Raw genomic sequence first — 26,396 nt, forward strand, 5'->3', positions numbered from 1 at the left:
GAATTTTAAATGCCCACACCATAATTCCAACAAAATTAAACCATATTTTTTCAGTTTGGTTTAATATGAGATTTTTCTAAATCGTTTTCTAGTTTGATTTGAAATTTTTTTTAAAAATAGACTGTGCACAGGTTCACAATTCAGCACGATACATTGCCAAGCCTATAATTTTGCTTGGTATAATGTTTTTCAAGCCGAGCAATAATAAAGAAAACTTTTGGCTGCAAAAATGTGACATGATGATTTTCTGTTTTCTTTGTTTCTGGAAAACAAGAACCTGGAAATAAAATCTTGAAAGATTGTTCAACTTACTATGATTTAAAAGGATCTGCAAAGTCACCAATGATTGTTGTTGATAGCCATGCAATTTTCACTTCAGTTTGTAAACTTTTTACTGTTACTGCAACAGCTAGTTGGATATCTCTGTTAGTTCCATGGCCTGGGTCTGGCAAATCTGCTCCTGCAACCACAAAATTCACCGGAAAAATCAGAAATGTTACATATCGTGACCCGTTAGTGACGTTTAAGCTTCATGATTTTTTATCCTTCTTTGTTCTTTCAATCTAAATTGCCTTGTAAGCTTTATGGTGTTTCCATTGGCATCGACTATAGTATCAAGGTGCCTGGAGATCTTGATGGAGAGAAAGCATAACATGTTTGATTTAAATAGTTGTCTTACAATCAAAAGTTTCCCATTGTGATGGAGGAACAGTAGAATTAGCATTGTCCCCGTTGTGAGCATAAAGCAAGCTGTAAAGATCAGCTGCTCCATTTGTTTTCTTCGCAGGTGTATTGTGTTCTGTCAATGGTGGTGGTGCCTTTGATGAACGTACAGCAACGAACATGCTCATATCAAGCGATCCCTGCATATTGAATTCATGTAATGAAACCACAAAGCACACACCAAAAAAAAAAGAGCAATTTGTAAAGCAAGATTCCTAAAATCCAGCCAGTATGAAACGTGAATGCAGTCCAACTAGTGTAAGATCTCTTTGAAGTAACTGAAGACACCAAATATCAACAAATGCAAATATCGACACCAACCAAATGTCTCATTCAGTAATAGTGCAAGTAATATTACCGACCATGGAACCAGATGAATCAGTCTCATCCAAAGGAGCTAAGCTAGGGCCAAAGTGAATTTATTGTCATACGCAATACAGACTTCCTGCCCTGTGTCCGTTTATGATCATAATGGTATTTAAAGTACCAAATTACTGGTAAGAGAAAGCTAGTTGATGAATACCAATATCTGGCAGGATTGCCTTTACAAATTCTTGTATGCATTGGGGCATTAGGCATACCAGAGGACAGGTCTTGCCTTAAAGTTACCAAGTTTCCGCAAATTTTGGTACTTGTAGAACCATCGAAATATATCCCTATACCCCAGCAATTGATAACAAAGCCTAATAATAAAGAAACCATATAAGGCATTTAATCATGGACACACGTAGAAATAGATGTGTGAAAATCAAATAAGGATAGGTTAAAGACGGTGAAGAAAAGAAGACATTGTGACAATACTTCAGATTTAGACCCTTCTCATCACTGACTCTAAAGGAAAAATTGGCCTATCATCTATATCAAAGGGTGACAAAGGAAGTGATGTATGGGGATGGAGTATGAAACAGCTTTCCTGGTAATTGAAGTCAACATTTTCTTTGACTAAAGCGAAAATGGAAACATATAAAGATTTATTGCCATTACCCTTCGGCACTTCCTTGCTGAAGGAGCTGAGGGAGTTTTTTGAGACATGTGCCTAGTAAAAATCTCTTCCTCAAGAGAAAGTGATCTTTGTTTTCCTGGAGCACCACCTTTACTGCCTTCTGGGAACTTATTAATGCCATGGTTCATTTCAGCTAGTTTTGCAGCTGGTTCTGTTTCTCCCTCTGGAACCCATTTTTTCTCTTCATACCTGAAAAATCCATAGTATAATTAGTAGAAGATGATATTAACCAATCCTGTCTTCAAGTTTATTTGATAATCATAAGCTTCAGTTGATAATTTACTTCATGCGAATAAATTTCTCAATTCTACTTCTGTCAAAATTTGATGGTAATTCTGCTTCCCAGAACTTGTTGGACTTCTCATTTCCCATAGCTATGGAACAAATAAGCAAATAAAAAACTATTATTAACATGGAAAAATGTAGTCCATGGCCAACAAACTTACATTATTTGTTAAACAGGAAAATAAAAAATATAAAAAATCACAGAGAGCACAAAATTATCAATAAACTTATTCTAACAAAAGCAGTGTCTTTAGCCACAATATTTAACTGAAATAACGATTGCTGTAACAAGATACAATAGGTAGATTCCCACATGGATTCTTGATAGTCCATGGGGACAACAAATTCAGTTCACTGCATCAATCCTTAGAAACATAAACTTGCATTGAATCAAAGGAATTTATTATGTTGTGTCCTATATGGAGTAATCTATATTTTAAACTCACATTAAACCACTTGAGTTCTTACACTGCATAAAAGCAACCTGCTCTGGTAGCCATGTATCAAGAGTAGTAGATCGCACCTATTTCCAAAATCAGAAGGTCAGGCCATCATCAGGACAGCAGAAGTGAGAATACAAAAAGGAGTATTCATTCAAATATGGTATAAAGAATTGTGGCATGTCACGATAAAAGAAACATGATTAAAATGGAATTGAAAGAGAATTTATGTCCATAAGCACCTTTGGTTTTCTCAGTCATATAAAATTGTTCCAGGAGTCAAATAGTGCTCAACTTTATATAATGTCACACATTGAGTATATAAATAGAAAGTATGACCAAGAGTTGTCATTCAAAAACACACTAAGGAGTTACTTTTTAAGTAAAGAAGAAATGTGGAGAAAAGTGAACTTCAATAAACAAGTACCAACACGGCTACAAACCATTATTTGGATTTCTTTTCCAAGTTAAAAGCAACTAAATCAATAAATTTCTGAACCTATGATACAAAGACAATGGCACACTCACCTTTACCAGCAAAGATTTTTAATTATAAGTTGGCTCAGTATAGTAATATTTTTTCATAGTACAGCTTTGTCAAGAACGACTTTTGACAACTCTCAAATGGACTCCAGTGAATTCAATAATGACATGGTAAATTATCATCTCTATCATTTCAGTATGCACCTCTTTTACTTTATCATACTCCATTTTGTAGTAAAAATATGAGTTACAAGCGACATCAACTAATCACAAGATGATGCGTAGTACACTTAATCTATTTCATGCTCATTTTTCAAAATAATTGTTTTTTTTACTTTATTAGTTCTGCATTTTGTGTTGTAACCATCTCAGAAGCATAGGTTGCAAGAGTCGGCATAAGAGAACATGTCTAAAAAGTTTAAGTGATGATTAGCTATATATAGGTAATTCACTCTGAAAAGCCAAATATCTAGCTATCTTTTAAATAGAAAAAACATAGATTATAAAGATGTATCTGAACAATGTGATTATAACTGATATAAGTTCCACAATAAGTTTCATACAGATTATAACTGAGGGCTTTGTTAAGAGCATTTACAGGGAGTTGATATGAAGCAATATATGAACAAGCCAACAAAATTCTATACCTTTGAAATATGCACTCCAAGACTACGATGGATTCCAGAACATTGCATGCATATGAATATTCCCAGATTCACACTTGCCCATCGTGGTGCCCTGAAATAAGAACACTACCATAATAAAAAGCCACATTATCTGATCATTCTACGATAAGTAATAAGCTAACTTCTCAGCTTGAATTCCTGTTTATATATATGCATCAGATTCTAACTGATGCATATATAAATGAATACATTCACTAAAAATTTTTTAGTGTAAAAAAATAAGTAAATTTGAAACATCATCAGAGAGTTCTGAAATGCATACTTGCTCTTACAGTCTGCACATTCCCTATTTTCTGGTAGCTTAAGAAGACCCTCTAAGATCTGCATCAACAGTAACAATCCAGTAAGCGCAACTGCGAAAAATATTACAATCAAAGCCATGGATTCCTAATAGCTAAACAACCACTCAATTTAAAATTTTAAACTAAAATGTGTAAATCCAGACAGACAATTTAATCTCTAAAGCTCCTTTCAAATGTAACATAGGTCCAAAAAATTCAAATATACAGAAATGCCAACAAAAATGGCAAATACTTGCACGAAAAAAGCATTATAAAAAACCCATTTAAGCTCTTACAAATGCACTTATAAAAAACTAATGAAAAAGAGGTATGAACAGAGCAGATCATGTCATTACAAAAAACCCAGATGAGAAAAGAACCTTGGAATGCCTGGCATCAAGCTCTTTGGAGACAGAGGCCTTGCCGTTCATGGTGGTTGCCTCCGGAGACTTTGCTTTGATAAAAAAGTTGGAAATTTGAAAATGGGATATTGAAAACAAGAAACAGGGTCAAAATGTAGGCAGCCAAAATAAAGAAAGGAAGATGTGTGGAAGACTATTTGTAGTTTATGTGGCTCAACTCATTCAAAGGAGAGAACAAACCGTTAAATTCACCCTATAAATTCGCGGTTTTTCTACTGGTTTTGGAACTTTACAACGTCATTGCATTGCTACAACACACATTATTATTATCTTTAAATTAACATTAAAAATTACTGAAATTCGATAATCTTACTAGTATATATATATCAAATATCAATCCAAAATCTTTTTTACTTTTTTCTGTTATAACAAGATTTATTCGTTCCTTGAACTTAAATGTATGATATAGATTAATAGAGCCAATGATTTTTGAATTTGACATTGTCTTGACTCTGTCAAAATGCATGTCCATGAGTTCTTTGGTTAGGGTTATAAATTAGTCAAGTTAAAAAACAATGAGTGGTGAGCTTAAACTCGACATTAATCAAATAATTCAAACCACAGGTAATGTAGGAAGAACTAAAGTAATTTGCAATTTAGTTCTTATATCAATAAAACTATATAAGTATATTTTTGAATATATAATGAGTATATAGATGATGTGTCATTATATAATTAAATAATTTTTAATTAAGAATAAAATAATACTTAATCGTATATCAAATTATACATTAAAAAATATGAGTGTATAAAATGGCTCTTGTTATATATTACCAAAAATTAAAAAAAAAATAAAGGGGGTTTGATGATACCGTGGATGTATGATGAGGAGATGTATTGGCATCTCATGGATGGGGACTTTTTTATTATATAAATCTTTGGCGGGAAGTTTTCACCGTTACTTACTTCTCATGATTTAGCCAACCGTTTTACACTCGATTTTATTTTTTCCCTTTAGTTTACAATTAGTAAACCCATCTCTCAAAATGCCTCAAAAACTTTCAATGGCCTTCACATGTTGCAAAAATCCCCCATTCCATCACCATATCATGTTTCATAAATAATAATAATTATAATAATTCAATTATATAATCAAATAATTCATAAATACCACGGAATGAAAATTAATGAATACTAATGATTCGATGATCAAGTGATATTAAAAATAAAAAATATAATTAGATCATTTAATTACATAATAACACGTGTTAATTTTTGTATGTGAACCAGATGCAAACAAACTAACATGCCATAATTTTAAATTAAAAATAAAATAAACAATTAAACTACCTAATTATATAATAACACGAAAGTTTATTGTCCACCATTAAAACCCACTATTTGTACATGTATAATATCACTTTTCACAATTCATATATTAAAAATAAATGAAAAAATACCCTGATTCTGAGCCATAACTTATAATAAATTTTGATCAAACTAATACAATTAATTATAAACCAAACAAAAGACAGTACTTGAAGAAAATCTCCATTACTAAGCATTATTAATAATCTCCACAAGCAATAAAACGTGTTTGATCAGTTGTATAATTCCTGTCTTCAATTTCTGACCAATAAACTAACATAAATAATAGACATAATTCATGTTGGAGAGAAACAGTCATTATTTACCCAACTGTTCATATGGCATTTCCAGGTGCCCGTGGATCCAGCAGTCTTGAACTACTAAAGCTGGCTTGCTTCATCTTCCATCTCAAGGATACAGCTTGCTGCAACATTGAGCCATCATTAGTTGCCATGGTGCATTTTCAGCTTTGTTAAATATAATATGTGAGATTGCAGAGAGCAGAGACAGGCACAAAGTATGATCCACTCTGGTCTATTTATTGATAGGCCACAAAAAGAGTTCCCAGATGCTACTGACAGTTAGAAAGAATTCATATAAAAGACTACACTCCTTCTGAAAGCATAGATCTGGGTTGCCAACATGGACATTCTTTTGTGTTGAAGGTATGGGTATGAATTTAAAAGGGTTCACCATTCCTAATATAACATTTCGATTCCAAATTAAGAACTTATTCACAGAAACTGATTAGATTCTGAATAATGCTTCAAATTTAAGCGAATTTGTATGTACCACCATTATGTTATGAGTCTAGCATAAAACATGTTTTCAGCATAATATTGATTTTCACACAAAGCATTATACAATGTACTCACGAGATGTGCACAAGATGAGTTAAAATTCAAAGTAATGAAACATGGCAACCTCAATATCAAGGAGAGATTTATTCACGTTGAATGCAGTGTAAAGCAAGGGCAAGAGCAAATTATCGACCAAGATGGTAAGACAGAGGGGGAATAATTGCTTACTATTTAAGATTATGAGGTTAAAAAAGATTGAATGACAGATAAGGTTTCATCTATCTTCTCATACCAAGCAGTTCAATCAGAGACTACGTTAAATATACATGCATTTGGAAGTGTAATATGAAAAGGAAAAAAGGGAAGAAGAAGAATGTAAAGTGAAGTTTTTAACCTTTTTATGGACATCTATTTCCTCAAAATTTTAAGTCAATCTCCTTTTACTTCATTGATCAAATTTGAGAGGTTTCACTAGCTAAGCAAGAAACTGTTTCTGTTTCTCTGGTTTAGGGTTTATTTTTTCATAGATTGAGAGTTGTCTACACTGTTCATTTTTCATAGATTTTGCAACCCTTTCAGGCTTTTCACCGCAGACTGTCCATTATTTTTTTCCAATGTCGTCAGCATGTCCTTTTTTCTATTGCATAGATTGAGAGTTGTCTTTCTGAATTTATGTTCTCGTGTTTATTTCCTAGTCCAAAAAGAAAATGCAAATTTATAAACTAACCTGAATACTATAGTTCATATTCTACCATTTATCTTAAGTGGTTACAAATGTCTTTTCCAGTAGCCTCAATACAAACTCTAATTTTTAACTCTCTTGTTCTGCCTGTTTTTAGTCTTCCTGTGTCAAGGATTATCAGCCAAATACAACACAAACAACAAGAAATCACAAACAAATAAAGAAAACAGAAGCTATTTTATTGATAAAAGGAATTTACAAGTAGATAAACTAACAATTCAAAGACCCAGGGCCACCCAATCCAGCAATTTGAAATGCCAGTGACCTCTCAAATCAGTCCAAAGGCTGTCCACAGCCAAAGATTGCCTAAAAACCCTAATTTCTTTTCCTCCCCTTTTTCAACCCTAGCTACCCTTTATATACGCTTATTTCACCCTTAAAATTAGGACATGTGTCCCCTAAGACCCTAGGTCCTAACACTACAGAACCGAAATGGGGGGAAATATCAACATTGCCTATATTTCTCACACATTTAACTTGGATCAAACTCAACCTCACTACACGTATAATAGACCAGTCATTTTGCCTTGCCAGACACAAGGCAACAACTTTGAAATCACATGCAGGAACAAGTACAAAAAGTAACATTAAAAGCCATATCGCAATATTTGCAAAATAGCTGACATTCCATTCATGCCAAATCACTGTAAAATATATCTCCAGTTATAGAAGTATGATCCTCTATTTTACACGATAACTCTAGAATAAACTGAAAACTCACACTTGCTATTATGGATTCAAGGATAGCTCAAATGGTTTGCCATTTGATTTTGGCCCTAAATCATGAGAAAATATAAATAAATTTACCCAAAAAATATATATATATCTATATATATGTATAAATTTGAATAACACAGTCTCCATAAGCTTACAAAAAAACATAGTCAATATCTGTTGATAGGAAGACAACGAGAAGTTGCTAGATTGAAAGATAATGAATCATGCCCAATTGAAATTCTTATGTTTTCCAACAGGAATATAATATAGAAAGCCACCATTTCCATTTATAACTCTTATCAATCTGTGCCTGAGTGAAAGAGAGAAGCAGCCCAATATTAAAAAAGAAATAAGGGCTAAACCAAGGAAAGAGCCCAAATCATCTAGATGAGAAGATCATATCCTCAAGGAATGAACTAAAGTACAGATAACAAAAGGAAAAACTATCAAACCAAACCACAAGTTGCTTCGCTACTGCAAACCTAATGCTACTTTAATAGACATTTTGCAAGGATCTTCACGCTTATATTAGAAAACATTAGTGTAAAACATCCACACAACCAATGTGAATTACACATTTAGCTATCATAAATATTAAAAATATAATATTCCAACTTACAATTACCCATTCAACTAACATTATTGTGTACTGATTCTAAATCTTCAATTTAGCAAGCAAAATAGGATCACAAGAGTTTGCTACTAGCAACAGCTTAGTAACATAACCATACCAATTTTGTTCTCGCAGAAGGCAACGTCTTGATTACATGTAAGCTACTTTTTCAATTACCCTTTATATTTAATCATTACTAAAACAATATTACTAGAAACAAAAATATGGTTAGGGTGGAGCTGGGGGCAAAAGGGGAGTCAAGGCTCAAGCTCAATGAGTTTTGCAAGGATATGAGTTCGAGCTGGTCATGTTTGAGGTTGAGGGGCAAAAGGGGAGTTGAGACTCAACCCCTAAGCATGGCAACTTGCATGAAAACATTCGTCCATTAAAGTTGCTGGACTATAACTCGATCCATAGAACACATTACAAAACATCAAATAATAATAAAAAAACAAGACAAACAAATGAACTAAAATTATGCAATCAAATAATCAAGGCATCATTTTTCGTTTAGGCATTTCATCAAACACGTAATCTCACTAACTGTTACCAAACCAAATTCTCAGTTTCAAGTTTGAAAACTCACGGATAACCCTCAATAACTATTTATGGGAAACTTCCTGTGGAGTCTTTGCAACGATGGAAAGCGCGTGCAGTCCAGACTGAAGTTCATCAGCCAAAGCGTCATACACCATTCTGTGGCGCTTCACGAGGCTCAAGCCATCGAATTTCGGCGAAACAATCTTCAGATTGAAATGGGTCTCCCCTGCAGCTCCCATTTGCTTAACGGCGGCATGGCCGGCGTGCTGGTGGGACACGTCATCGATCTCTAAAAGGGTTGGTTCGAGTAGGGATTTTAACTTGGTTTCGATTCGAACTGCTCGGGATAGCAACGCGTTCGCTCCTCGTGAAGCCATTGGCTAATTTGTTCTTCAGTGATTATGCGAATGGATTCGAATGGAGCCCCCAAAGAAGTTAAGACCGAAAGCAGGTAACCGGAAAAAGGGCAAATCAAAACGGAAGAATCGCGAAAAACAAAATTTTGCGGTGAGCGTGGATCGAACACGCGACCTTCAGATCTTCAGTCTGACGCTCTCCCAACTGAGCTATCCCCGCAATTTGTTTTTAACGATTAAAGATAACAACGTTATATAAAAATTAAAACTTAATATTTATATATATAAAACTAATACTTTAACAATTAGTTAACTATTTTTTCGGGTTTAAGTTAAATATTAAGTTGTTTTCGTATAATGAGCAAAGTCTAAGCCTATTCGGTTATTTGAGTTTCAGCCAACTTTTATTAAATTTAAAGTTAAATTATTTTTTAATATTAACTCATCTATTTTGAAAAAATCATAAAACCCCCTACAAATGTTGCCTCGATACAATATCATTATGATAGTAATTCTTAAAAAATATATATATTGATATATATTAATAAAATTGTAAATATTAATTTATAAATATCATATATTATAATATACACATTTTATCATACTAATTTTTAACATAGTCTAAGATAATTATTATTTTTTACTTTATTATATTATAATATACTGGTAACCGTAATATTTATGGATAAAGTGAGTGGCATAATAACATCATTAATTGATCAAGTGAATTAATTAAACCTTCGACAACCCAATAAATCTGTATTAATCACCTTTATTAACCACATCTAACTTTTACTACTTCATAATTTATTTATATGATGAACTTTGGGCAACCCATTACTTACCTTAATTATTAATCAATCTTCCATTAAGCTTATGCCTCTTATAATTAAGATATACATTAATGAAGTTGGCCGAATGACTATGTTTCCCCTGAACATTGATGAAATAGTCATTTTCGATGATTTAATTTTGAAAATTTTATTTCCCCCACCGATCTATTAATTTTATTAGTGTAAACTATTACATAGACAAGTGGAAAAGCCGTTTTGCTTAAAATTCTGACATCTAACTTTATAAATATATAAAGATGTCTTAATCTTTTTATTATTAAAATTAGAATATTATCACAGCGATATATTATTTTAAAAATTAATAGATATAAATTGATTTATATTTGAATGAATTTATATATATAAATAATTATTATATTTCATTAATTAAATTAAAAGAATGTGAAGAATATTATTTTATCTCAATGTTTGTAATATGTTATAAAAAATTTATTAAAGATAAAATTGTAACAAAATTAATATTACATCGAAAATATTTTAATATATAAGGAAAAAGTGATAATTACATTATCCTGATATTACTTGTCATGTCTGTTTAATAATAATAATAATATATTATTATTTAATTAATCAAATAAGATTATGTTAATAATAAGTAATAAATTAATTTGATAATATTTTAATATATCAATGAAAATAGTGTTTCAAATTTTAGTCAAAGTGCATGAGTGAAAGGTAAAAATCAAAATTATGTTCAACCAAGTGTAAATTGCACTAACAGAATAGGTAGATGGGTGAGAAAATAAAATTTTCAAACTTAAGGGTAGAGAGTGAATTCATGAAAGTTTTGGTGAAATATGGTGATACGGCCTTGCTATACATACGCACACTGTCTTTTCAGTTTCCATGTTGAGGGTGCTGGCTGGTGACACAGCGTATCTCATTGATTTTAACGCAGGAAAATGGACAGCATGACTGTCCACACTCCCTGAAAGTTTTTGCAGATAATAAAAAAGAGAAAACAGTTTCTAACTTTTTTTCTCTGTTCCGGGCAGTGGCTGGTGCTTCTTGTTATCTAGCAGAGCTACCTCTTGATGAAATCTGTCCAGGTAGTTCACAACAAAGATCATTTAGAAGATTGAATTTTTGTTTTCTGTTACTTGATTCTTATTTGTATACTCTTGTTGTGCTACTTTTGTTGGTAAGGTTCCTTTTATGTAACAAAGTTCAAAACTCTGTTTGGATGGCTAGAAAATGTTAGAAAAAAGCTGTTTACCTGTTGAGGGGGGTGAGGGTGTTAGCTTCTTTCGTTCTGTTGTTTCTGACTCTACTGCTTTACGTTTTGTTTTTACGGGAAATAAGAAGAGAAGATGGGAAATGGTTTGTAAAGTAGAGATGCTTGTTTACACGAGTAAACCTTTGGTTGGTTGGTGGGAAAGTGAAAAAAAAATAAATCAACAAAATAAATAAACATGAGAAAACTGTTAAGTTCCTTTCTCATTTTCTTGGAAGTCTTCTGCGTATTTCTCTTTTCTTTGGAGTTCTTAGAATTTCATCTAGTCAAGACTATTAGATTGACTTGTGTTTGGTTGCTGAGAAAACATTTCAAGGAAAGAAAATGAAATTTGTAACAATAGGAAAAATTCATATTCAAATGTTAACATGCAGGGTATGATTTCTTAATTTTTAAACAAGTTTGATATTGAAAGAATTTGATGAAATAATTTGCCCTGGACGTAGTCCATTAACTTTATACTTCGATCCATTAATTATATATTCTATCATGTGTCTGTTTATAATTTATTGGGATTTTTTTCATTTTTATTTTTGTCTTCTTGATGATAAAGCTTGGAGCTATAATTCATGGAGACTAATGAAATCATGCCTTTTTTTTTTTAAATTTTGGGACTGCTGTTGCATAGTTTAGTTTAACATATATAGGATTTGACCATATATATTTTCTTTTCATATTTTCTCAACAAACAAACAAATGTTAATGTTTATATTATGGAGACTAATGAAATCATGCCCTTTTATTTTTAATCTTTTCATTTTGAGATTGTTGTTAGATACTTTAGTATAACATATATGGGATTTGACCATACATTTTCTTTTCATATTTTCTCTGCAACCAAACAAATGTTGATGTTTATATTATGGATTATCAGGAAATCTAGAGTTTTTAAGGGGAAGATCTAGAAGATTTATTGTTTTTTTTTTTTCCATCTGAGAATTAAAGTAAATTCTGTTTGTCTTTGATTGTAGCTTTCATAAAGCCTTGCATTTGAGTGAAGCAGATAATTCTTCTGTGTGCTTTTGTTGTGAACTGCTATAGTCTCATCCTCATCATACTTGCAACATTTTTTCAGGTTCTGAAATTGTGTTCCTGTTTTGATTGAGTGATTCTTGTTATACCCTTTGTGTTCTTTAGTTTATATGAGTCTCTTTCACTGCGTGAACTTATGAGTTTTTTTTGGATGGCCAGAAAATGTTACTGGGAAAGATATCTACATTTTTCAAATTTCTTGCATAAAACTAGCTTTCATAAACTGGCAAATGGGTTATCTCTTCCTCTCTCTCTTTCTTTAACTGAATTATGTTCTTACCCTTGGTTGCTTCTTTTGAAGCAGAGGACTTGTTTCAAGGACCGAGGCTTTGTTTTTTTTGGTGGGAAAATAAAAGAGAAAACCCAAAAGGAAATTTGAAGAAAATTATAGCAGAGTAAAGTGAATGTAAAGAGAAAATCTTATCCTTTTTCATTTATTTGGAAACAGTAACATGCGTATGGTTGCCTAGAAAACATTTAAACACAAATTGAAATATGTGTTTGGTTTAAGGAAATTTCAATGCATCTATATTTAGATTGATAAATGTTTCTTTAGATGCTCCAGAACGGAGTGCTTGTCACTTATTGCTCTATTATGAATCAATTCTTGTAGCTTTCCTCCTCTGTTTCTCTGCAAAACATATTTCTACATTTGATATGCTGACTTACTATTTCTTTAATTCAGGCAATGGATAATATTTGGTCCTCGAACACTGACATCTTTTTTGATGTGCTATCCCGGTTTCCAACAAAATGTTTGCTTAATCTAAGGTGTGTTTGCAAAGGATGGTATTGTCTTATATCTGATCGTCTTTTCATCAAGTTTCAGTCACAACAACGAGAACCACTATTCGGATTCTTCTTCCAGCAGAGGTACCAGTGGTGCTTAGATGATATCAGAACTATTAATCATATCCCTGTTGAATCTGAAGCTGGATTGCAGCAGTCGGTATTTAGTTTTCTCCCTGAAGAAGTTGTAGTGTTGGCATCATGCAATGGGCTGGTTTGTTTGCGGAGTTGCTACCCCTTTAGAGATCCTTTCATCTATGTATGCAATCCCTTGAACAAAGAATGGATCAGGCTGGGTTTGGCCAAAGCTGATAAAGAAACCACCATCGCTCTAGTTTTTGATCCGATTCGAGAACCTATAGGCCAGTCAGCTAACTTTAAATTGGTCCAAGTGCAACAGTATGAGGCTGGAGATGAGGAATTTTTCTTCTCTTTTGACATATACTCTTCAGATACTGGTGATTGGAGGAAATCAAAAGAGATTTGTCATTGCAATGATAGATTGTACAAGAACAAAGGCACTCTTATTGGAGGGATCTTACATTGGTTGACTGACGGTGATGAAATCCTCACATTCAATGTTGAAAATGAGTTATCCTGGCTGATTTCAGTTCCAATTTCTGCTGCAACACTGGATAGTATCCCTGAGGCATGTATTGGGGAATATGATGGTAAGCTACATTATGTCATGGTCTCTGAGAATGGACTTCATGTTTGGTGTTTAGAGGATTATTTTGAATTCCAATGGACGCTTAAACACTCAAAAACTCTTGATGAACTGGAAGAAGAACATCCAGAGTTCTTTTGCAACTTACGCGTGAGAGTGGGGCAGCGAAAATTTTTCGAATCAACCCCATGGATGGATCCCTTGGCCTTCAAAGATGGATACTTATTGATGAGGGTGTGCTCCAACATCTACCTTTATCATGTTGACACAAACAAGATGAAGGAAGTCTGTGCACTGAATGAGTTGGGTACTTATTCTACTTTCAATCCTATTGTACTTCCATATTCTCTGAGTTTGGTTCCTTTAAATTGGGCTTCGGGGAAAGGTAGACAACAGAGCTGAGTTTTTGCTTCTCTAGTCTTTATCCCTTTTACTCTTTTCATAAGCATTATAAAACTTCAGTTTATGATTGGCTTGATAGCTAGCTGGCTAGGACAAATACAAGCAGCTTTTGACGAATGTTTTCTGTTTGCAAACAATATTAAATTTGTTTTGGTTCAAATTTCATATTAACTCCTGCTTGTTTGGTTATTTCTTCATGATATACTTTACCTTCCAGCCTGCAAAACTTCTATTTGAGACTTTTTTGCATGAGTCAAGTCTTCAAGATTAGCGATCACATGCTAATCAACGCCTCTGTGACATTTTAGTTGTTTCTTATCTAATATTCAATAAGGAAACAAGAAAACTTCTCAACTCGAGACAACCAATAGACACCCCCCAAATGGGGACTTTGTCTATAATCTTTTACAAATATTCTACTATTTTGCACTTATAACACCAACTTGAAGATATCTTCACCTTCTTAATTGAATATTTCTAGTGTTGTTAATATTCTTTTTTAGTTTAGTTAAAATTGGGATACATTGTTGGAATATTATTAAAATCATAAATTCTAAGTTATCCTAATTTAAATATAATTTTTCTTTAATAATCAATTAAATATGAACGATTATTTGAAAGAGAAAACTTACTCAAATAGAGACATAAAGAATAAACAATAGAAATATTTTGTTATATTGTATTTCTTACATAATATATATCAGTTAATCACTATATCGTGAAAGTAAATATTTCAATCATTGGGATGAAACATGATTAAAATCTTGTGACTTATTTCTTTTCTTTTTCTTATATTTATTTGATTAGTATTTATATGAAATAATAGTAGAGATACCAAAATCTCTTCAAATTCTACTCATCGCTATCATAGTTTTTTTGTGCAAGACTTAGTACTGCGTAAATCAGTTGGTGACGAAAATTCGCATCTAACACTTCCTCTTATGGTTTCTGGTTTCTGGTCATTATGTGTTCATTTCTATAAAAATCTGTCAAAATGCATGATTTTGCTAACTTATGTGGCCCTCTGATATATTATTTGGAATGGTTATGCAGTAGCAATTGATACAAGTTCACAAGGAAAGCCATGATATAATAGTTTGTGTTGTTTTATTAAGCAAGCCAACATACTTACTGTAATCAGCATCGAATGACGCTGTAACACCGTTATCTCTTTCATCTGTGATCTTAGAACGAATGTTGTGTGTCAAAATATACCTTTAAGTTCATCTACAACTTGATCTTTATAAATGCTGGTCACACTAAGAATATTCTTTCCTATGCTAAATTCATGAAGACAGTGATTCTGCTTATCATTGCACCCGTTTGCTACAAGGTCAAAGATGTGATGACGCCAAATAAGATACCGGTCTCAGATTGAACTAAGCTTATTCAAGCTGAATAGCGGTCTGATTCTGACTCAACTCAGATTGTGTACACCCCTAGTGACAAGTTTATACTTCACTATTACAAATTTCAACCTGCCATAACCATATGCCCCAAAATTATCTCTTGTACTTTAGACTATCATACACTTTCCTTAGTTGGCTTAGCTAGCTTGGAACATCTTAAGCGATTCTGTATCATCCTCTTGAAATGATGCTAAAGGATGAATAGATGTTCCCTCCAAGTTTAACAAGCACAAGGCTGATACCTTATTATATTTTCACAAGGCACATTACATCATCACTAAACTCTGAGCAACTCTGCTCTAACTTGTTACAAAAATGTATCGAATCCTCAAGCTTGCTTCACGGAGCAGCCATTCATGGAAACTTCATAAAATGCACCATTCCCTGTTCTCTGTTCCTCCACAATCACATCCTCAACATGTACATGAAATGTGGCGATCTCACCAGTGGCCTCCAGTTGTTTGACGAAATGCCTCATCGAAATGTCGTGTCCTGGTCTGCCGTTATTTCAGGGTTTGTGCAACATGGGTTTCCTCAAAAAGCTCTCTCAACGTTTAAACGAATGCTTTTGGAGGGAGAAACGGCGCCAAATGGGTTTACTTTTGTTAGTGTATTACATGCTTGTTCTTTGTGTGAGAGTGAGAGTGGAGGTTTGGGAGGAGCGTACCAAATTTTTGGGCTGATCTTGAGGTTGGGATTGGATTGGAATGTGTTCTTGATGAATGCATTTTTGACGGCTTTGATAAGAAAAGGTAAAATGGTTGAGGCTTCACAGGTTTTTGATAACTGTTTGAACAAGGATATTGTGACATGGAATGCTATGATGGGTGGTTATTTGCAGCATTGTTATTCGGAGGTTCCAGGGTTTTGGTTGCGGATGATCAGTGAAGGAGTGAAGCCTGATAACTTCACTTTTTCGAGTGTTTTGACCAGTTTGGCTGTGGGTAAATGTCTTGAAATGGGAATGCAAGTTCATGGGCTGATCGTTAAGAGTGGTTATGGGGTTGAAATTTGTGTGGGGAATTCATTGGCGGATATGTATATAAAGAACCAGAGGTTGGCTGAGGGTTATAGAATTTTTAACGAAATGCCTAAAAGAGATGTGTGCTCTTGGACCCAGATGGCCTCTGGGTGCTTGCAGTGTGGGGAACCAGGGAAGGCGGTTGAGGTTGTTGAGGAGATGATGAAAATTGGTGTGAAGCCTAATAAGTTTACACTTGCTACAGCGTTTAATGCCTGTGCCAATTTGGCATTTTTGGAGAAAGGGAAGAAAGTTCATGGTTTGAGAATAAAACTTGGTTCTGAGATTGATGTTTGTGTGGATAATGCGCTGCTTGATATGTATGTCAAATGTGGTTACATGGATGGTGCTTGGGGTGTTTTTCGTTCCATGGACGATTATACTGTTGTGTCATGGACAACGATGATAATGGGTTGTGCTCAAAATGGCCAAGCTAGAGAAGCTCTTGAGATCTTTGAGGACATGACTATGAAGGGTGTAGAGCCCAATTACATCACCTACATTTGCGTACTGTATGCTTGTAGCCAGGGAGGGTTTATCGATGAAGGGTGGAAATATTTATCTTCCATGACTAAGGACCATGGAATTTCCCCTGGAGAAGATCACTATGCATGCATGGTAAATCTACTGGGCCGAGCTGGACGTACCAAAGAAGCAGAGGAATTGATCTTGAACCTGCCGATTCAATCAGGAGTGCTGATTTGGCAGACTTTGCTTGCAGCCTGTCAGCGCCATGGGGATGTTGAAACTGGGAAGCGAGCAGCAGAGCATGCAATAAATCTCAATAGAAATGACTCATCAAGTTATGTACTGTTGTCAAATATGTTTGCTGATTTAAACAATTGGGATGGTGTAGGAATGCTGAGACAGCTAATGGAGACCAGGGATGTAAGGAAAATGCCTGGAACCAGTTGGATTGAGTAGAAGAAGACAGTTCAGATAACTCCTGCTGGACCTGCTCCCAAATGACTCACAGGAATGATAGGTGAACATGAATCTTTGATAGTCATTACATTTTATGCTCCATTTTTTTGGTAAAATCATGTTTGGTTGGTCAATATAAGAATTGTTGGAAATCAAATTGGAATTTTAATTAGTAGCTAGTATCATTCACTTACAATTGATTGGAAAATCCTTCAATTATTCTTGAAAACAAGAACCAAAATCATGAGAATCAAATGATAGAGAAATTTATTATCTTAAACGTATGCTTTACATCTAGCATTATTTTATGGCTTTTATAATCCTGCTTACTGGGGCTTAGAGCTTCACCTGCTATCTTTAGTTAGCTCCATAATTGCCCTCACTCAGTAATCCTCAGTCTTCTGCAACAACAAATAAGTAAATTGAGTATTCATTAATGCATCTTGACAGTTTAGGAGTTTAAAAACTATTTAACCTATTTTCTTTTGGCATTTCCAGACAATCTGGGATACTCATACCTACATAACATTTTTCCTGTATTTTGCCGATATGGAAAATGTCTAGGGGTGTTATAGAAGATTTGTTTGTATTTCACATACCAATAATGTGATGCAAGTACATACCCTATTTAAAACAGAGAAGAACAATACACCAAGTCGATGATTGTATCTGAATCTAACAGTGTCGCCTGGTTTGAGACCTCGGTCCATGACTAAGACATTGGTACCTCTAAGATAGTACGAAGAATATATGTTTTTATTCTTGAAACCTATCAGTTTGAAATATGGATATGCTTTTCCGGTATCAGAATCATGCAGTAGAATCTCATTTCCTTGTGCTTTCAATACTTCAATTTCTCTGTCGACAAGTTGGTTATTTATGTGTTCAACTACAGAAATGGTGAGCCTGAAACAATTGTGATGACTTGCATCATGTAGTGTAAGTACCATTGTAACTGGCCACTTCTTTTCATCTTCTGCTCTGCTTGCCATATCTCCTTCCTAGATCTTGTGTCGATCATGAAACGTTGTATAAATTTGGTTATGGCAATAAGTTACAAATGTGAATTTTCATGCTTAACCAGTTGATAATAAAACCCCAATAACATGCAGATTATAGTTAAAATCATATTCATGCATAAGTGTTATGTCTTGTACATTACATGAATGTGCTTAATATCTAAACGGATATCATAAAATTTATGTGTTTTGCCACGAAATACATACATGTTCTAAATTGAAATGTTCTAAGATCAACAACCAGCTTGTTTCTCTTTTAAGTTCCTTTGCTTATATAAGGAAAAAAACTAAGGTTGGATTCGAGCGAGTACGAGGGTTAGTTTGACTTTGATTTTAATTCAAAATTTTCAGTTTAAATTGGCAATGAAAGCACCGAAGAAACTACCAAAAAAGGTCAAAAAAAAAAATTATCAAAAAAAAAAAAATTAAAAAAAAGAAAATTGAAAAAATGAAAAATTATGTGAAAACACACAAAATTGTTAGAAAAATAAAAAATAGTTAAAAAAATGAATTTGTTAATGACTTGTTACATTCAAACTGGTTTGATTTAAACTTGAGCTAGAATAATTCGACCTGCTTAAATCGAGACTAAGTTAGCTTGACTCATATCAACCTATACAAAACTTAATAAATTCGTCTCATGAAAATACTTTACTCACATGATACCCACATTGATAATAAATCATTATTAATATTCAAACTAATACTCATTTTAATGTATTATTCGAATTAAATTATTAGATGTAATTGTCACATCATCTATTTTAATTTTTATCTCTCCCCTCACACTAAACTACCTTAGGGTACATAAGTAAATTTGCTGCACTATGTTATTAAAAAGCAATTATAAAGATATTCTTCTCCGCCTATACACATTTAAAAAAATATAATAAAAAATTTCAATTGTTCCTAGATTTAAAATTTTTCATATTAACTTTGATAATGTTCCCTTCTCTAAAAAATATATCAATTTGTGTCAATAAAAATTGATACATACCTTATAATATATATAATTGACATTATATATTATGCAATATTATATTGTTCAATTGTTTTTATTTTTTATTTACATTATACCTATATCGTACAATTGACATCATATATTATATCGTAAAATTGACATTATATGTTATATAATATTAGTAACCATGTTTGTATCACATTCATATCATATAACATTACAAATGGGAACAATGTTAACAACTTAGACATTTAGTTTTTTCTTTTGTTGGATGTTATATATATTTATAATGAATATTAATTTGAATATTAATAATAAAATATTATTATATGATTAGATCTTATTTTATTTTTAATTATATCATCATTAATACCCAAATTGTTAAGTCATCGTAATTTTATTGACTTTCATGACTAGTAAACAAGAAAGAGCTCAGGGGAGTAAAGAATTCAGCAAAAGTAAAACGGATATTTCGAAAGTATAAAACGGGTCCAAAGAAGATAAGATTTTTTTACAAAAATGCAAACCAATGATACACAATAAAATTCTCATAGAATTTTGAAACTATAAAGAATTCTTCATACTAACATCATAATGGACATTTTACCTATGATTATCATCCATACACGAAAATATGCATTTGTGATCATTCAATCGAAACATCTCTCTTCTATGTGACTCACCAGCAGTTGCAGATTCGAATCACTTTCCATTCCTGCCAAAACAGGGAAAAGACCATGACCAACTTTCTCTAAACAAACATGATACATTAAGCCACAAAGATATGGACAGCCAGCAGACTCGAAGAGAGAAAATATCTAAATATAAGACAGACATATAACAACTGATAGCATGTCAAACCATGACAGAGACAGAAGACCAACGAAATATTGTGTACCATCGATCTAGCAAAAAACTAGTACCATCCAGAGAGCAGAGTTTGTGTAGAGATAATTTTAAGACAATTATTTGATGCGACAAATATTCTGTAGATCTGAATGCAGACGTATGAAACCAAATGATCAAAAGATAGATGTTTAATTAAAAAAACAATGAATAGTTACGACTCCAAATCCTAAATGAGAAACCCATCATTCCCCATTCCCCCCCCCCAAAAAAAAAAAAGCAAACAGCTAATGTTGCTCACTCCAAAAAGGACATCCATTTTTGTTGAGCTTCATCCAACAGAAACAAGCAGCTAACTAGTATACTAATCTAATTAGCACAAGTGTATGGGCAAAATGAAGCCTTTGCAACTGAGTTTGCTCTGAAGCTACATTTCTTAGAAATCTCAACAATTTGGCTCAACAGTTTGATAAAATGTTATGTTATATGTACATACGACATACGCAAAGACATACTTTCTAGATAATAAACATATGTGATAGGTAATATATAATTAACAGCTCCAGTACTAATTTTTGAGCATCTAAACATTTTAATCTTACTGCTATATCGTTCATAGCATACAAATTACTGATGGTGGCATGGAAACTTTTTAAAAAGATCAATTAGGAAGCACAAAGTTACAAGGAGATTCAAAAAAACCTCTGCAAATATGATGATCACCCCATAAGAGCTACTAACATGACCGTTTTAGCTTCTATCTTGCTAGAATAACAAACCTTAACATGCTTTTGCATACTGAAATCCCCCTAATACTTTCTCATCAATTATCTCACAAACACAGATCCTCGTTAGATGCAACTTTTTTTCTCATTTCACTTAAAGCAAGTTTTAATGTTCATTTTCTGCTTCCCCATCTGCATGTCCCAAAACTTCTAGCTATAAGTAGAACAAATTCACAAATATGCAGCAAATATACAGACATTTAATTTCCTCTAATTAGAATCAATGGGTATAACTAATTACTTTCAAAATGGAGTGTCAACAGCTATGATCAAAGAAAAAGTTGTTAATCTTATGAGCATAATAGTTATCAATATCTTATAATATATGATAAGATACGATAAAAGTGAAAAACGACACGTATAATGCAGTGTATCAAATAAATACGATACAGTGGATGTATCATAGGATATAATACATATTACCGATACATACGGCTCAATACATTTTTTTGAGAGAAAATGATGATGTAATAGAGGTGTATATGAGAAATTTTAAAATTTCAAGAGTGTTTATGATATTTTTTAAAATGATGACGTGTTAACTAAAAATTTTGATTATTTTATTTTTTAAAAATCATATCATACGATATGATATAATACTCGATACGAAAAATTAATACACGATACAATACATAATTCAACTACCATGATGAGCATAGGATTAAGCCAATTACTAACCTTCAGTTACCAATACTAAAATGGGTACAAAATAAAAGAAAATAGTTCAAGACAATTATAAATAACAAGAACATTCTAAAAAATATTATTCAACAATCATTGTACTTGTTAGAAGAGGAGCATGTGAGTAATCTGAGCAATTCAATCTGGTAATTCAAACACAAAAGGTCCAACTTAAAATCTAATTATTCATCCAGAAATTAATAAGTGTTTTCTAGTTCTCAACCTCTGCCTCTACATTTTTTTATCATTCTTATTGCTGACATTAGGTTTGATAGTAGGTGTACTGATCCGTAAGTTGTTGACCTGATTGGCTTGCTTAAGAGAGGAACTGAAAAAAGGTGCCACTTATGAGCTGCGTGCGTTAAGCAAGACTGAAACAGTAAGGTATTGAACTAGGTGGAGGGGAACTTCACTGCTGCCAACACAGGGAAATAATCTGTGAATCATTAATCACCAACATGATTGAGAAAGTGTTGGTCAAAAAGTAAAATGCAACCCCACTATTTCCAACACAAAAAGAGATAAGTTCGAAAATACTATGAAATAACGAAAGAGGCAGAATTTGGTTGCGACCGTGATAAATTAATGGGAAGAACTGATTTCAGCAGATTTCCAGATAGATTAAAGGGCTCAAATCATCGAAATAAACTCTATAAGGAGATACAAGGACCATTGAATGTTGTTGCTAAAATACTCTAGAACAATGAGACCCTGTAGTAATCCATTGAACCTACAATGAGAGAGATCAGAAGCTTCTGTTGAGAACAATAAAAAAATGTCTGTAGGCAAGCAGCCAGAGCTAGCAACACTGCACCTAAAACCAATGCAAGGACTACATATATAAGAATGTTGAAGAGCATTAAGTAAATGTTGAAACAATAATTTTGAAAGAAAGAATTGCGGACTATACAATGAAGCTGTTTATATCCGCTCTTCATCTAGCTGATAAATAGCTCCATGTTGAGACAAAAAGTGCAACAGGGGAAAGACATGTGCTTTCAAATCTTGTAAGAGTTATAAGTGGAATATTAAACATGTTCATCACTTCATCTTAAGACTGACAATGATAAAACAACAACAATTAGGTGTTTACAGAATTTTCAGAATTGGATAAATAGGTCTTACAACTGGCAAAATTACATTTTGAGCAGCATGTTCTCAATTGAGAAACAGCAAAAAATATTGACATGTACCTGTACAGATCATTATCATTGCACTAGGTTAACAATGAACCTTTGACAATTACATGATAATATTAGTTATACAGTAGCTACTAGGTTACATTTTTATTATATTTTTTTCTTTTTTCTGGAAGTACAATTCACTATAATTTATCGATAGAAAGCTTCTACATTTTTAGCACTAGAGAAGGGTATGCTTATGTTTAATATGAATCCAAACTACAGCAAGAGAAGAAGATACTGCCCCTTCCTCACAGAGGAGACAGCAGCAGCAAGAATAGAAAAGTAGAATCAAAGTTCTGGCCTTCAAGGAGTAAATGGTGAGCAAAAAATTTTTTTCTTGGGAGGGGTGTTAGTGGCTAAGAAGCAAGAGTTCACAAGTGCAGATGCTACATGAAGAGGACATACTGTCACAGAAACCGAAAAGGGTGATACAATATTAAGCTAGCTGAAATGCCAAACAACAGAACGAACCCATATAAAAGCATATAATCATGAGACATCATCAAATTTGCATGTCTACAGTTGTAGAAATGTAATCTCAGCTTGTATAACTCACAATGGTCAAATTGATTGTCAGTTAATTATCAGGACAAAGGGCACCTAACCTTGCTACCTTCCTTGAAATACTAGCACATAAGGCTAAACTTCAGCAACTGGTGTTCTCATATAAAATTTATATTTTATTACATCTCTAGATTATATGTGAAAAACTATTGCACAGATCTTCAGTAATTTCTAAAGATGAAGCTCCCTTCAATCAAACTCCATTAGACCAAACACTATAAACATAGAATAATTAATGCAAACACAACTGCTAACTCCAATAGACCAAACACCATAAAGAATGAACAAACACCAAAGAGATAGACATTCAAAATCTAACTCTCAACATAAGCAGTTCCAACCCTACTCTCAAAAATCCAACATCGTAAGCCTTCCATATCCATCAGAAAATGGTAAAATTGAATTGTTTAAATTAAATGAGAGAGACACACACACATACACAAATTCAACAAAAAACACATAACCACAAGAGGAAATTGACCAAGGAACTCATGCATAATATACCAATCACATGCAAACAATTATCCACAAATTTATGATGAATCCTCACATAAGAAAAAAATCAATATCTGCCACCAAAACTCCAACATTAAATAGAATGGAACCATATTTACACAGAGAACAGAAAACCCGCAGCTAATAAATAGAACAAAGTAACCAAAACCAACAAAATAAAATAAAGCAAGTAAATTAAGAGATTAAAAGCTCAATATCAATAGTTTAAAAGTACAATACCAAAGATCCTTCTTAGTCAAGATCTTCTTGTCTGGGCTCTGAGCCTCTATTCCCAGGGTTCAAATCTCCATCATTGCTCCCACTCCCACGGCTTGTCCCGGCAGGTGAACCAAACGCTGTAAATGGCCATGGCAAGGAGATACTAAAACTGCGCTCCAGCGTCCTTGGAGTCTCAGGATTCCCTCCACCATTCTGACCATCACCACCAGCAGCGATCCCACCACCGATCCCAAAAATATTATTAGTACTAATATTTGTGTTATTATTATTCCCATTACGCCGTTGCTCGTAATCAGGATCATCCGTGGGCAACTCATACCGACAAACGGGACAAGAATTATGCAACTCAAGCCAAGGCATAATACAATCCGAGTGATATATATGTTTACACGGCATCTGTTTCGCAACTTCATTGAACTCAAAACTATCCTTACACACAGCGCACTGAGATGAATCCGAGCCCATCAATTCCGCTGATATCTTGATATTTGGTAGCCCCTCAATGGCCGACTTCGAAGCCGGAGGCGTCCCATATCGATTAGGATCATTCTCCGCCAATTGTTGGATCAACTGCTCGAGGCCCGGCCCAACGAAGTAATCCCCTAGATTTGCTGGGAGCCGAAAAGCCGCCCCTCCACCGACGGGGTCCATTGAAGAGCTGTTTTCGATGACGAACTGGATATTCGCGCCACCTGCCCTCAGGGTTTGAAGATAATTTTGCAGAAAAACGAAGGGGTTGAACTCGGCCGGGTCCGTGACAGTGAAAGAGGAACGAGTCGGAGTAGGACCCATGCCCAACAGCGTACTGAGATCGCCTTGGAAGAAGGCATCGAAAGGATGACTAAAGTGGGAATTAAGGTTAGGGTTAGGGTTAGTTTCGAGTTCTTCAAGAAAGCCACCGTTACAAGTGGGGCAAGCCAGTTCGATGGAAGAAGACGGGGCGATCCTGACCGTGCGCTCACACTGGTGACAGTAATACATCTGTGGCTGAGAAGGTGGCGGTGGTGCCACGGCGGTGGCGCCACCAATTTCGCCGGAGGAAGACATGTCAACGAGACAAATGGATTGAGATTTGAGAGATTTTTTTGTCTTCTGGGGGGGTCACTTATAGAGTTTAAGAGAGGAATGAATGTTAACGGTTCAGATGAAGCCACGTGGCCCTTAATATTTTATCCGAAGAAATGTTTCTTATTTAGTCAAACAACCAGTTTTGGGAGGGGTGAATAGATGTCATGAAAAATAATTAGAATTTAAGAAATTTTCTGTCTAAATGTTTGGACAAAAATACCCTTATCGATATTACCGAGCATTACTCAATAACAATATTACATTGAGAGTTTTATTTTATTTTTAGTGGAATAACTACCTCTCACACAAATTTTTATCGAACAAAATTTTTAATTTTTAGTTTAAAAAATTTATTTATTCATTTATTATTTATTTTTGTTAATAAAAATCATTTAATTTTATTACAAATTATTAATTTATCTTTTTATTTGTCAACTTAGAAAACCTGAAGGTTTGAGGCATGACTTATAACAATATAGGTTGTGCCTGTATAGATTTTTTGATAGATCAATTTATCAAAAATTATATTTTTATATTTTATAATTTTTAAATTTTGTAATAATGCATATTAGTCCATGAACTTTCTATAAAGCCTTTTCACAATTTACAAATTTTCGGATCATGCGTTTTAATGTGGGTTATGTTGACTCGGGTTGTCATAATCCATTGCAGTTTGACCTAAATCATGCAATTTCCTTCCGATCACACATTTTCCAATCCGATTCAGAACTATTAGTTTTCCTTTATATTTTATCTTTTTCAAAATTTTGAAAAGATAAATAACGTTTACAGTTTAAGAATCGAAAAGGACGGCATTGTAAT

At 33.5% G+C, this 26,396-nt stretch overlaps 4 protein-coding genes, 1 long non-coding RNA gene and 1 other non-coding gene across 7 annotated transcripts; 2 read left to right on the forward strand and 4 right to left on the reverse strand.

Annotated features, from left to right (window-relative positions):
• Positions 1-128: 128 nt before the first annotated feature.
• LOC123197011 (probable ADP-ribosylation factor GTPase-activating protein AGD15) lies at positions 129-4,628 on the reverse strand. Its single transcript, XM_044611186.1, has 8 exons — positions 4,282-4,628; positions 3,883-3,941; positions 3,582-3,672; positions 2,480-2,534; positions 2,010-2,100; positions 1,708-1,915; positions 680-863; positions 129-460 (listed from the first exon to the last, which is right to left on the reverse strand). Coding segments are annotated over exons 1-8 (741 nt in total). The 5' UTR covers positions 4,333-4,628; the 3' UTR covers positions 129-458.
• A 1,173-nt stretch (positions 4,629-5,801) lies between these two features.
• On the reverse strand, positions 5,802-9,635 carry LOC123195617. The gene is made up of 2 exons (XR_006497499.1): positions 9,090-9,635; positions 5,802-6,055 (listed from the first exon to the last, which is right to left on the reverse strand). It is a non-coding gene; the product is annotated as an uncharacterized LOC123195617 (long non-coding RNA).
• Positions 9,547-9,619, reverse strand: TRNAF-GAA. The gene has a single exon. It is a non-coding gene; the product is annotated as a tRNA-Phe (tRNA).
• Positions 9,636-11,109: 1,474 nt separating the features above from the next.
• Positions 11,110-14,566, forward strand: LOC123196720 (F-box protein At5g49610-like). 2 transcript variants are annotated; one of them, XM_044610815.1, is made up of 3 exons: positions 11,110-11,302; positions 12,459-12,562; positions 13,205-14,566. In XM_044610815.1, the coding sequence occupies exon 3, from the start codon at positions 13,208-13,210 to the stop codon at positions 14,375-14,377; it is 1,170 nt and encodes a 389-aa protein (XP_044466750.1). In that variant the 5' UTR covers positions 11,110-11,302; positions 12,459-12,562; positions 13,205-13,207; the 3' UTR covers positions 14,378-14,566. The 2 variants fall into 2 exon arrangements, with proteins under 2 accessions (XP_044466750.1, XP_044466749.1); XM_044610814.1 differs by lacking the exon at positions 12,459-12,562.
• Positions 14,567-15,285: 719 nt separating this feature from the next.
• LOC123196719 (pentatricopeptide repeat-containing protein At2g13600-like) lies at positions 15,286-18,113 on the forward strand. The gene has a single exon (XM_044610813.1). It carries the CDS (start codon positions 15,992-15,994, stop codon positions 17,729-17,731), a length of 1,740 nt encoding a protein of 579 aa, XP_044466748.1. The 5' UTR covers positions 15,286-15,991; the 3' UTR covers positions 17,732-18,113.
• A 2,046-nt stretch (positions 18,114-20,159) lies between these two features.
• LOC123196723 (E3 ubiquitin-protein ligase RING1-like) lies at positions 20,160-25,662 on the reverse strand. Its single transcript, XM_044610817.1, has 2 exons — positions 24,507-25,662; positions 20,160-20,426 (listed from the first exon to the last, which is right to left on the reverse strand). The coding sequence occupies exon 1, from the start codon at positions 25,551-25,553 to the stop codon at positions 24,519-24,521; it is 1,035 nt and encodes a 344-aa protein (XP_044466752.1). The 5' UTR covers positions 25,554-25,662; the 3' UTR covers positions 20,160-20,426; positions 24,507-24,518.
• Positions 25,663-26,396: the final 734 nt, after the last annotated feature.

This window comes from Mangifera indica, chromosome 14 (assembly GCF_011075055.1).
Source record: "Mangifera indica cultivar Alphonso chromosome 14, CATAS_Mindica_2.1, whole genome shotgun sequence".
NCBI lineage: Eukaryota > Viridiplantae > Streptophyta > Magnoliopsida > Sapindales > Anacardiaceae > Mangifera > Mangifera indica.

What these genes read in the sequence shown, in the direction of transcription:
- LOC123197011 (XM_044611186.1), bottom strand. Translation starts at nt 4,332, where the DNA reads ATGAACGGCAAGGCCTCTGTCTCCAAAGAGCTTGATGCCAGGCATTCC. An exon ending in TGTGCAGACTGTAAGAGCAA is followed by an intron (nt 3,673 to 3,882) that starts GTATGCATTTCA and finishes TTCTTATTTCAG; the next exon opens with GGCACCACGATGGGCAAGTG. An exon ending in TTGGAGTGCATATTTCAAAG is followed by an intron (nt 2,535 to 3,581) that starts GTATAGAATTTT and finishes TTTTGGAAATAG; the next exon opens with GTGCGATCTACTACTCTTGA.
- LOC123196719 (XM_044610813.1), top strand. Translation starts at nt 15,992, where the DNA reads ATGTTCCCTCCAAGTTTAACAAGCACAAGGCTGATACCTTATTATATT.
- LOC123196723 (XM_044610817.1), bottom strand. Translation starts at nt 25,553, where the DNA reads ATGTCTTCCTCCGGCGAAATTGGTGGCGCCACCGCCGTGGCACCACCG.